This window comes from Pseudochaenichthys georgianus, chromosome 19, assembly GCF_902827115.2.
Source record: "Pseudochaenichthys georgianus chromosome 19, fPseGeo1.2, whole genome shotgun sequence".
Classification (NCBI taxonomy): domain Eukaryota; kingdom Metazoa; phylum Chordata; class Actinopteri; order Perciformes; family Channichthyidae; genus Pseudochaenichthys; species Pseudochaenichthys georgianus.
Genome location: NC_047521.1, coordinates 21,874,363 through 21,886,670, shown reverse-complemented (window position 1 = coordinate 21,886,670; position 12,308 = coordinate 21,874,363). Strand labels below are relative to the sequence as shown.

Here is a 12,308-nt window from a genome sequence, read left to right as displayed (position 1 = left end):
GGACGTCATTTTGTGCGTCTGCTGCTGTGGAAACTACAGTTTTCTATACAGCGGACTACAACATGGATGTTTAATAAGAACGATGGACTCACTCTGCACCGTGCTCTGATGCTGTTGCTTTATGCTTTATGAACGTGCACAACAGAGAAACATATTCTTCATGACCAAAGTTGGAATTGAAATAAAAAAGGAAAGTGAAACTTATGCTCGTCACCCTCTCCCTCCGGTCCACATTAATGCAAATGATCCCAATACGTATGATTGTATGAACTACGAAAATATCTTAAAATCAATGCAAATGTATTTATTATAAACGTTAGTCCTTAACATCTATCACTGTGTATATCACCATTCAAACATATTTTAAAAGTTGAACAAACCCCACACAGCTCAGTGAAATGTTGACTTTATTTTATCATTTCAGTAAAAACTAACGTTCATATTTCTCTTTTTGATTATAATACTGATGAACGTTCAAAACAAAGCACTTTGGCAACTTACCACATACGTTTTAAAATGCTTAATAAGCACCGTAACTTTCATCATATAATTTATCCGTCATAATCGTTTGTTTCCGTGAACGGCCGACTGTTGTGTGACGCAAATGCTGTGGGCCAGCATTTCTCCTCTCCTTTCGTTTAGGGAGGTCCAGTGGTTCCTACGCTAAAGGAGGTTATAAAGGAAGTTTGAAACCTCCTTTCCTATCATTCTAGAGAATTCGAACGGCACTTATCATGGCTGCCACTGAGGGACTTCCGGGTCATTTGATTTGACTCCGTTAGGAAGGTTCCTAAACTAAGCTAAATGGACTATTCGACTTCAGCCCATGTTAGGTTAAATCGCATTCTGTGCCACTCTATAGAGGGTTCTCAATACTCAAATTTCCCCTCCTCGACTCCTCGGTCCTCCTGTAGTGACCCGGAAATGAATTTCAGCGCCATTTTGAAGGACATCTCATTTCTCTAAATGCACTTCGAGGACCGAGCATCAAGGATGCTCTCTGAAGGAGCTCTAACCGAGGAGACACTGATGGGTCCTCCAAGGCTCCTCCGCGGATGCATTTCCGGGAACGGTGGAGGCGTTACGCACGGCCGGACTTATCTCAGGCTCAGCCAATGACAGCTCTGCATGCATCCCCTGGATATTATTTTAGAAACTGCTTTCATCGCAACGCGATGTTTACAGTGAGAACAGCTGTGAGGTCCATGCAGAAAGCAGAGCAGTGTGTATAGTATGTAAAGTATATATCACTCAACAGGCCTACATTACTCTCTGTATTTGTATGCTTTAGTTTAGTAGATATCTACAAACAAAGAGTCGATATTTTTCTAAGACCATTTAGTGCTTCACATAATAAAATACACAACGGCTGTAGCCTGATTATGCTTTAGGAGCTGTGTGTGTGGTACAGTGTGTAGATGTGGCGGACAGACGGGTCTCAGTTGGTTTGGTGTCCTATGCTTACTTTTAATACTTGTAAATACAACTTTTAGCCCGCAATTTCAATTCCCCATTTCAGCGACCAGAGAGAGGGGGAGATATATCCAGTCTCTGATTGTGTTACGTTATTATGAGAGTGCTCTCATACTTGTTTGATTCTGAAATTGTATATATTTATATAAATATATGTGTGTGTATGTCCGCATCTGTAGCCTGTTATTGTCTCATTATACCGCACTGTCAATGAATTAAAAGTAAATATATAAGTGGTAATGAACACATCTGTGCATCAGACAGAGGGCTGATGTTCCTCCTGTCATCATTAATGGACGTCTCTTTAAAATGACTGCTCAGAGGAGAGGAGTTCTCATTTCTCTAACCGCCTGCTGCTTCCCCTCCTCTCCTCGGCTCCTCCGCTCGCATCTCCTGTGGGCGGCACCAAGTCTCGAGGATAGGAGTCGAGGAGGGGACATTTGAGTATTGAGAAACCTCTCCTGACGTAATATACTTGAGATAGTTGCTCTGCAGCATGTGTACTCGCGATTGAGAAACGGCCAGAGGATTGCAGCTGTTCTACAAAGCAAAACATGATCAGCGACACAAGCCCTGCAATAAATACACATTTGGTGAAGTTAATATTATTTTTTTGACTTGATCTCTATTTTGAGTATGTCATTTCTTGTAGACACAATGTCCCTTTGTCTGTCTTTGAATCGACTTTTGTGTTGACGCAAGCATTTTTCTCTTCTGTTTTTCCTGCCGGCAACTGTCTAGCCCCTTCATACCTATTTATGTTACCTTTTCTCTCTCTGAAACAAACCTTATGATAGATCTTAATGAAAGCATACTTGACATTTACATCAGAGCTGAACTGATTAATCATCCAGGCTGATTTGCAGATATTTCAGTATCAGTCTGATGCTAAATGTCATTGAATAAGTAAAAGAAAGCATTTTTTTTCATGGTCAAAACTGTTTTTATTTCTTATCAATCAAAACTTTAAAGGTTACAGAATGTATGTTTATTTGATCTAATTTTGTTAATTTGATATGACATTGAGTTTGACCAATGGTTATATTTAAAGCCAAGCATGCTCAAGAATAAGCCTCTCATGTCCTGGCTGTCAAATAGATGGGATTATGTTTTTAACTGACTATTTCTTCAGCAGAAAGGCAGTGAATTATTCAGATTTAGCTGGAAGTTAATTGTTATTTTTCAGTTTTTTGATAATCACAAACCAAATGTCAATCCTGTTCATTTCAGTTGGCAATCATCCCAGACAGATCTCAAAACACTGTCATTTAAAAGTAAAAAAGTATCTGCAAAGTTGAAACGACTAACAAAAAAGAGACAAATATGTCATGACCCTTTAAGAACGACTAACACCTGCAGAAATGTCTGCCACAGATCCTCTATAAAACATTGTTCTCGGTGTGTGAGAACACTGTACGTCTCATGTGATGTGGACACAAACACATATGTGAGGGTGTGTGTTTCAGTCACATGTAGACGGACACAGCCCTCACACACACCAGGCCTATTGTCAGAGTATCCGTCTGATGCTGATGTCACGGCCCGTGTCAGGAGGGAAGAGGACAGAGCATTTCAGAGCGGACTGAGTTAGCAACATCGAGACAACACAACAACATCAAGATGGTGAGAAAAGCGGTTTCCTTTTCATATAATTTGGTCTCTGGTGTGACGTTTGTGTTCAGGGATAATGTGTTTTGTTTTGTTTCTTTTTTAAGATGGTCAACACTGTGAGGTTTGCTCTGGTTGTTGTGGGTGTGTTTGGATGGTCTATGATGCTCCCCTCTGCCACCCAAGGTATGAAATTAACAGGATGTCATTAAAAAAACAAAAGTAATTTAACTTCACCTGTAGATGTATGCCACAGCCAGGCTCTGTAACGGCATACTTGTAACACGATTTTGTAATTAGAATACAAACATTTTTTAACTGTATTCCCTAACACTAATCAGAGTACACACATGTGGATTACTAGCAGCATCAAAATGTTACAAAACATGGAAAATACAGAACCATATATTAAGAAGCATAGACATTGAAACACTAGACACTTAGTTGTTCTTTTTTCTTTACATAATGTTAAAGCCGTCTTATTGACATTTATTTTCTCAGATTTTTTCAATTCCATTTGATATTGAGTTTATCCAAAAGAACAGAAATTAATCAGGTTACTTTACTTTTAACTTGTTATACTTAAAGTCAGTGATAAACATTTTTTACAAGTAACTAGTAATTTTCTAATTTATTTTTATTTATTATCAAGGTTTGTCCATAAATGTACTTTGCTCAATAAACAAAATTAATTCCATTACCGGAGATATAAAACAAAGAAACATGCCATGGTGAAGCTTTAAAACTGAAACCATTTGTTTTAAGTGAATAAAAAGAAATAAATAAAATAAAAAATGTAGTAAGGAAAACGTGCCTACTTAAATGAATAATAATTATAAAAAACAACCAAATAATTATTAAAAGTATGTTTTTAAATACAATTACAACATATATACATACATGTATTGGTAATTATAAGAGGGACTACATTAAAAAATGAACATATTTACATTTTGATAATAGTTGATTGCAAAACTGATTTATAAAGTGGGCCCTGGCTTCATAACAAAGTAAAAAATAACTCTATATGAAGAGCCGAGCAGTGAGATAAACATGTGATATTTATAAGCCTAATTGTACTGGAATACATTTTTATAGTAACCCTCCCACCCTGACCATATCTCTCTCTGTGTCTCACTGACTGTATCTTCCCTGTTTGTGTTGCCAGTGGGTCTGAGCGACAAAGTCCTGGTGTTCCCTTACGAGACTGACTTCAGCTTCGTGTCCCTGATCCCTCAGAAGGAGATGGGGCTGAGGGCCTTCACCCTCTGCATGCGGGTGGCCACGGAGCTGCCTGAGGACCGTCAGATCATCCTGTTCGCCTACCGCACCGCCGACTACGACGAGCTGAACGTGTGGCGTGAGAGCGACGGGCGCGTCTCCTTCTATATGAGCGGCGACGGCATCTTCTTCCACCTGCCGCCCATCACCACGTTCCGCACCAGCCTCTGCCTCACCTGGGACTCTCGCACCGGCCTCTCTGCCTTCTGGGTGGATGGGAAACGCAGCACCTACCAGGTCTACAAACCCGGGCACAGCATCCGTCCCAAAGGCTCCATCCTCCTGGGGCAGGATGCAGACAAACACCTGGGGGGTCTGGAGGCCGGGCAGAGCTTCGTTGGCGAGATGGCGGATCTGAACATGTGGGACTTTGTGCTCTCCAGGAGCATGATCCAGGCCTGGCACTACGGACACAGGGTGCCCAAGGGAAACGTCTTCGACTGGGGCACCATGGAGTACGAGCTGAACGGGAACGTGATGGTGGTGGATGATGACTGACTGGACGTGGAGTCGGGGGCAGAGAGGAAACAGGCTTTAGAGATCTGTGTTGGACTGATACTGATGTGTGGTTTTCTTTCTTAGATTCAGTATTGTTTCATGTTAGAGCCTGGGCTTCCAAAAACACAACAACTCTCAGTTTAATTTGACATTAAGGAACTGTTGATCATTAATGGATTATTTGAAAGGCATATCCTACAAAAGACCAGGAGCCCGAAGTGTCCTCAAAAATAACCGCGAAGATACATATAACAACCACAGAGAGACTGTTTAAACCGCTGCAAAGAGACACAAGGGACCAGGCAAACCACCCTGTAAAAAAGAGACACAAATAACAACAACAATTGCAAAACAACTACAAACAGATGTAAAATGTCTAAACACAGTGACAAAAAAACTGCATAGAACCAAACACGGATGCAAACAAGATGACTGCAAAGTGCACAGCCACAGACAAAAATAAATTAAAACGATCACAAAATAGACACAAAATAACAAAAAGGCTAAACAACTATAACTCCTGTGTGTCTGGCTCCTATGTCAGAGAGGTGTTGGGGCCTTTTTCATGTCTGTGCCCAGGGGCCAATTCGTTCATCCCCCTCCCATGTGCTTGATGACTAGTTAAGAACGTAGAAAGGAGTAGTGTTTCAGTATATTGACTGAGAAACCTCCTATGCAGTAATCTGTAATTATTTTAGACAACAAAATGCACTAGCGAAAAACAAAACAATTTATTTGTGGTGAATTAAAGCATTTTTATCAAAATGTACATCAGAGGGCTTTTTCCAAACGGTACCTCAGTTTAAGATCCTTGTTTCAATAATTAGCATTTAATTAGTTTAGTCTTCTTTGTGTCTCCAAGCTTCATCCTTTGAAAGACCAACCTCTAAATATGGAGCTTTAAATGTTGACGTGCCGGTTGCATCCATAGGGTGGCACTCTGCACTAGTTCACATCAAACAGAAACGTGTGTCAAGTGAAGCGTTATCATGCATCAGCTAATGTGATATAGTTATGAACCGAAGTCCACCATTAACTGATTACGATCTGCTGCTATAATGTATTCAAAACTATTTTTTCAAAAACCTTTAATGCGTTTTTAATGGAAAACTATAATGCCAAAAATACAGGTTCAATTCAAATCAAATCTTTTTTGGTCAGAATTGCAAATACAGTAATTAATTAAATTAAATCCCCAAACCGTCATGCATTCAGATAGTACAATTTAGTCTGTCCAATGATATTGATGAAAATGAAGTGGGTATTAAAACACTGTGAGATGTGTTATTTCTTAATGATTTACTGCACTCAGAGACAAATAGCAATTATCATGTTTAATATCCACCGCCGTAATGTTGCCTCCGGTTAGCGTATACTCACTCATGAATTTCACATGTTTCCACTGATGTAAGAACGCTTTTGGGTCTGAAATAAAACCTTGCCATGTGCATAACTAATAATGTTTGTAATTAAAGGGAGTATTTCGTCTTTGAACTCTTTCAGCTTCCTTTTCCTAATAATCTGTTTTTGGGACACCTTTTAAAGGAATAATAACTTGTTTACATAATTCGAACAAGGGACTTTTTTATTTATTTAGGAAATTAAAGAAAAAACCTTTTCACGTATTCAGCTGGAGGAGAAAGGGACACCAAACTTCCACCAAGATAGAGAAACACCCAGTTTTCAATCAATCAATATTTACTGAGAAAGAATAAATTAAGTTTGACTTATCGGACAGTTTTCTAGTAATCATACTGACATGTTCATTGATTTTGAAATACTTGTGCTCCATTGATAACATTTCAATTTCTAGAAGACAAAGCTTCTGCCCCCCTTGTTTCTATAGTATTTTCTCATGTCTCCAGTGTTAAACAGCAAAAATAAGGCGGACGGTTACATGTAACTTGCAGAAATCAAATCATATGGAGCTGCTTCACTAACAAACCCCCTGAGAATAACCTCAAGGGCAGATCTTCTCCATCCAAGTGTAACCCAGTAACCCTAAGTTCCAGTTTGCTGCTCCGCTCTTCCTCCTCCTCCTCCTCCTCCTCCTGCACAACCACCATGACCTCCTTGCAGAGATGAGGAAGAAGTTTCCAGCGTGCATGCAGGCTCCCTTGAGGGTGGGAAAGTGCTGCGTTCCCTGTGTGTGAGTGTGTGTTTATTCTGACCGAATCACCCGTCGGCTCTCTCGCAGCAGCTAAATAAGGAGAAGGCAGGGCCAACGAGTTCTGACTGCGGGTCAGCAGCCAAATGTTCCACCTTCTTGGATGTTGCAATGCATCAATCGCGGTGCCCACTCACTGTGTGGTAACACCTTCGTGGACCATCTGCCCATGCCTGGCTTCTCAGCCCTCTGGTACGCACACACATACACACACACACGGTCAACACAAGGTCTGTTATTCCCCTATTTTTGCATCTCTGCCCAAGAGGGGTAATAATTCCTCAAACCCACACATATGCAAAAATTCCCACTAATTACCTTAATTAAAATATTTGTTTTGTCTTAGTAACTTTATATTAAAACATCTCAAAATCTAATCTTCAAATGTCTTGCACTGATCACAAGACCTGCAAATAAAATTGCACATTGTCTTTTAGCAGCACAAGCTTTTTATTTAAAAGTTGGGGCCACACACTCCACAGTTTCTGCACTAGAAGAGAACACACACACACACACACACACACACACACACACACACACACACACACACACACACACACACACACACACACACACACACACACACACACACACACACACACACACACACACACACACACACACACACACACACACACACACACACACACACACACACACACACACACACACACACACACACACACACACACACACACACACACACACACACACACACACACACACACACACACACACACGGTCAACACAAGGTCTGTTATTCCCCTATTTTTGCATCTCTGCCCAAGAGGGGTAATAATTCCTCAAACCCACACATATGCAAAAATTCCCACTAATTACCTTAATTAAAATATTTGTTTTGTCTTAGTAACTTTATATTAAAACATCTCAAAATCTAATCTTCAAATGTCTTGCACTGATCACAAGACCTGCAAATAAAATTGCACATTGTCTTTTAGCAGCACAAGCTTTTTATTTAAAAGTTGGGGCCACACACTCCACAGTTTCTGCACTAGAAGAGAACACACACACACACACACACACACACACACACACACACACACACACACACACACACACACACACACACACACACACACACACACACACACACACACACACACACACACACACACACACACACACACACACACACACACACACACACACACACACACACACACACACACACACACACACACACACACACACACACACACACACACACACACACACACACACACACACACACACACACACACACACACACACACTGTTACTTCCTTTTTTTGCTTCCCTTAAACCCAAACACTTTATTGTTACTGTCATTTTAAAAGACATCTTAATGTCCTGATAACAATGTGCTTCCCCTTAAACAAATCATTTTGTGTCAGCTTTTTTTTTGTTACCAACTCAACCTTTTTATTTCATGTTAGTATTTAGGGGCCACACACTGCTGTTTTCTGCACCAAAGCAATACTCATCGTGTGTAACAGAAGGACACAATAAGTGGCCGTGCGTCTCCACAGACTGGATAATTAATCCCTCTGTGTCTCTCCATGTATTAATCCAGCTAAGCAAACAGTTGCAGGGCTGCTTGTCCTGCTCGCGGACAGTGTGTGCCTGTGAGATCTGCATATTGGCCCATGGTGGTTTAGGCTGTCTGAGGCGAGGCGGTGCTACTGACTGTATGTCCATGCGTGTGGAGCTGGTGAAAATGTTTCCACACGAGAGGAGATAGACGGCGAGAGGGAGCCCCTCGTGAGGCGGCGAGGGGAGACAGAAGGAGGGCCGTTCTGGATTCCTTCGAGCAACTCCAAATAGATTTCCAGGCAAAACATATTTGCATACGCAAGACAGTGCTACGAGCTATCTGTGAGCTGTGGCATGTGTGCATTGAACAGATGGATACTTTTTTTAGAGCTTTCTTGCATAAATATTCAGCCCATAAAATTAAGATCTTTTTCACGAAGCTCACAAAGACTCATCAGGGTCAAGTTGCTCTTGTTTGTCAGATTTAGTGCTTGATTGATAAAAGAAGATGATGTACACGTGACAGAAGATCATGTTTTAAACATCAATTCCTGGGAAATAATGTTGTTACAATGCCATTATTTGCATTCAGAGATTTTTTTTGTTAAGCGAGACATTAATGTCAAAATGTCCCCTTAAAAGTCAAGCTGTCAAATTGATTGAACGTTTGCTGGATGTTTTGTGCTCTCTTATGATGATCTTTGATCTGCTATGGGCACAAAAGGAATAAAAAAAAAAAGGGATCTGTTCAATTATATCTCGTATTGTTTAGTTGTAGCTTGTTTTTGTCCCCAAAAAAACAATTTTATTGCAAATTGCACGACAACCATGTGATTCCAACATCTTGGGCAGTGCCGGTTTTTGGCATAGGCGACATAGGCGGTCGCCTAGGAGAGAGAACGTGCACACCTTACGTGTATTGTTGTTGTTAGCATCTGGTGCTAGCTAGCTGCGGCGCTAACGGATATATAAGGAGCTGTTTCAATGAAAACAGAGGAGCGACATTTCGCCGATAACTGCACAGACACAGACAGTGGGACATTGTACGAAAAGTCAGCACACTCAGCGCGGATAGTGCGCGCAACATGATTGCAGCGTCCAGGCAGCTCCTGTTCGAGCGTATGCCTGAGTTGCACATAGTTCCAACGATCCATCACAGTGGCCGTTTCTCAATCGCGAGGATTTTGGCTTCCAAGCCAATATTTCAAGGATGCTACGTTATCGAGTGCCGCCGAAAGACTGTTCCAATCTCCAGCATACTTGGAATTCCACCGAGGAAATTTCGATGCTGCACATGGGTAGACTGAGGCCGTTTCTCAATCGCGAGGATGCTGGCTTGGTAGTCGCGTACTTCCAAGTCACTTCCTTCAGAAACGAAGCAAGTATACTTCCAAGCCACGGCTACGGAAAACGAAGAAGAATGGAACAGGCTAACAAGTGTGCCACTCTCTCTAACGGTTTCAACATAAACTGTACCAAAAATAAATACCTCACGATGTCTATCTAATTATGAACTTGCTTTTCTTTCACGGAACACATTTTTCGTGATAACAAACAAATGTAACAAAGTAACATATTTACCAACACATGTTCTACGCCACTACATATTTACATTTAAATGTGTGCTGCGTCGGTTCAGCCAAAATCCTCGCGATTGAGAAACGGCCTGATATTTTTCCGAAATAAGGTCCCATGGACCGGAAGTAGATGGGCGTGACTTCCCTCCCCTTCCGGTGGGACTCATGGGACCTTATTTCGGAAAACGTTTGTAGTTAAGTCAATGAAGAGAGAAAGATTATCTTTCGATCCCGTTTGAATTGTGCCATGAATTACACATTAAAAATAATAATTTCCATGTCAAAAAGTCACAGTTTGTCATAAAACTGTTGAAATATAAGACTATGAAAAATACGCAACTAGAAAGACTACAAATCCCAGAGTCGCGTAAGTGATGTCACAATTGTTTTCCTCTACTAAGAGATAGCTAAGATCAGTGCCATATAGATATAATCTATCTATATGGCACTGGCTAAGATAAGATAACTTTAACAAGATGTCTGTGTGCTTAGTACCAGGTTGTTATCATACCAGCAATGGGTCTTGCTCATTCTTTCGCTTCCCGTCTGATGAAAGGACCAGGAGTGGCTGGATCAAGTTTGCTATCTAGCTAGTAGCTAGCACGTTAGTTAGCATTACAGCCATGTCATTTTTATTAGCCTTAATATGAAGTAACATTAAGTAACCCAAAATGTTAAACAGTAAGAGTCATATTTTGTGAACCCTTTGAAGAGTACTGCCACTGGTGTGATCATTCTATAATACACAATTTAAGTCCAGGGGAGAAATGCTAACGCTAGCATCAGCGATCGCCGATCTGTTCTACTTAATGCTATCTGCACAAATGGTTGACATTAAACATTAAAAAGACCAGGCAGTTCAGAGAGAATCAAAGGAAGGCAGGCAGGCAGGCAGCTTTGCATGACATTCTTCTGGGCGTGTTTCATTATGGTGATAGTCGCAGGGAAACGACGCAAGTGAGGGACGCAAGGAATCCATTTAACCGAAGTGAAACGCACCCATGGCCAAAACTCAGAGACGCGAGGCGACGCAACAGTCGGTTCCATCTGTGTCAGTTCTTTGTTGTCAGATTTGTGTGTCCGGGCCTGCGCCTAGACCATTATTTGAGGAAACACAGGTGTGCCCTGCGAAAGGAAATGATACAAAAATAATATTTGAGCAGGGTTTTAAACAAGCATTTGTCAATAATGACCTGCATATAAGGATAAAAGGATTCAGATCGGAACTATTTCCAGTGTGCTGGAGAGCTTCCAGGTACGTCTGTTCTCTGATCAGCTTCTCTGTTCCTTTTATTTTCGATTTGTAATTATATCAGTAAAAAATATTACTAAATAAAGTATCACTTTACATTTCGGAATGGTAATTACAGCAAATGAATATTCATTAGTATGCTAAGATAAATTACCCAAAAATAGGTTGTAAGAACTGTATTTGCAGCTAGAAATGTGAGATAATCCTCAAGATTCTTGATTTTGATAAAAAAAATAAGCTTCAAGTCTAGATAGATATGCATAATTTAGTGAAAGAGAGAAAAACGTTTTATTTCAATTGTTAAAATAATGATATATAAATACTAATGTTTATGTTTATGTTACCAATTTTCTTTACCAATATAACATGTTTGTGGTCATGTACAGTACCTAATTTATTTTTCATTTTCGATTATCAAATGTGTGATAGATCAGTACTGTATATACTAAAGGAAGTTGTATGTATTTATTTCTTCTCTAGAATCAGAAAATATCGTATGCTGACCATCATTGTTGGCTGTACGGTAAGATAATTGTTTTAGAAAACGCAAATGATTGCAAGTCATAAAATGTCAGGCTTATTTTGTTAGTTAATTCAAATGTTGTTTGTTTGTGGTAAGAATAATTAACATTGACAAGTTTTGTATTTGTTTTTATTACTTTCTACATAAAAAGTTTTGCAAAACATATAGTTATCAGTATATAATATATATTGTTTTTTATTTGTAAGAATAAGGTGCACCTTTACAGAATTTCTATCAAGACAAATGCAAAACATTTTAAATAGTCATCATTAGTCAACATCTTCATGCTGGCACCCTTATATTATCTTTGAAAGGAGGACATTATTTCCTCTTTTTAGTGAGTTACCAGTAAGAGTAATTGCAATACAAGTTAAAGCAATAGTTTAAACGTATGCA

The 12,308-nt window shown here is 40.0% G+C and overlaps 1 protein-coding gene across 1 annotated transcript; it reads left to right on the top strand.

The window, feature by feature from the left end:
* Window positions 1-2,962: 2,962 nt before the first annotated feature.
* On the top strand, window positions 2,963-6,354 carry LOC117464429 (C-reactive protein-like). Its single transcript, XM_034106854.2, has 3 exons — window positions 2,963-3,096; window positions 3,189-3,267; window positions 4,250-6,354. The coding sequence occupies exons 1-3, from the start codon at window positions 3,094-3,096 to the stop codon at window positions 4,858-4,860; spliced, it is 693 nt and encodes a 230-aa protein (XP_033962745.1). The 5' UTR covers window positions 2,963-3,093; the 3' UTR covers window positions 4,861-6,354.
* The last annotated feature ends 5,954 nt before the right edge of the window (window positions 6,355-12,308 follow it).

What these genes read in the sequence shown, in the direction of transcription:
- LOC117464429 (XM_034106854.2), top strand. An exon ending in GCTCCCCTCTGCCACCCAAG is followed by an intron (nt 3,268 to 4,249) that starts GTATGAAATTAA and finishes TTGTGTTGCCAG; the next exon opens with TGGGTCTGAGCGACAAAGTC.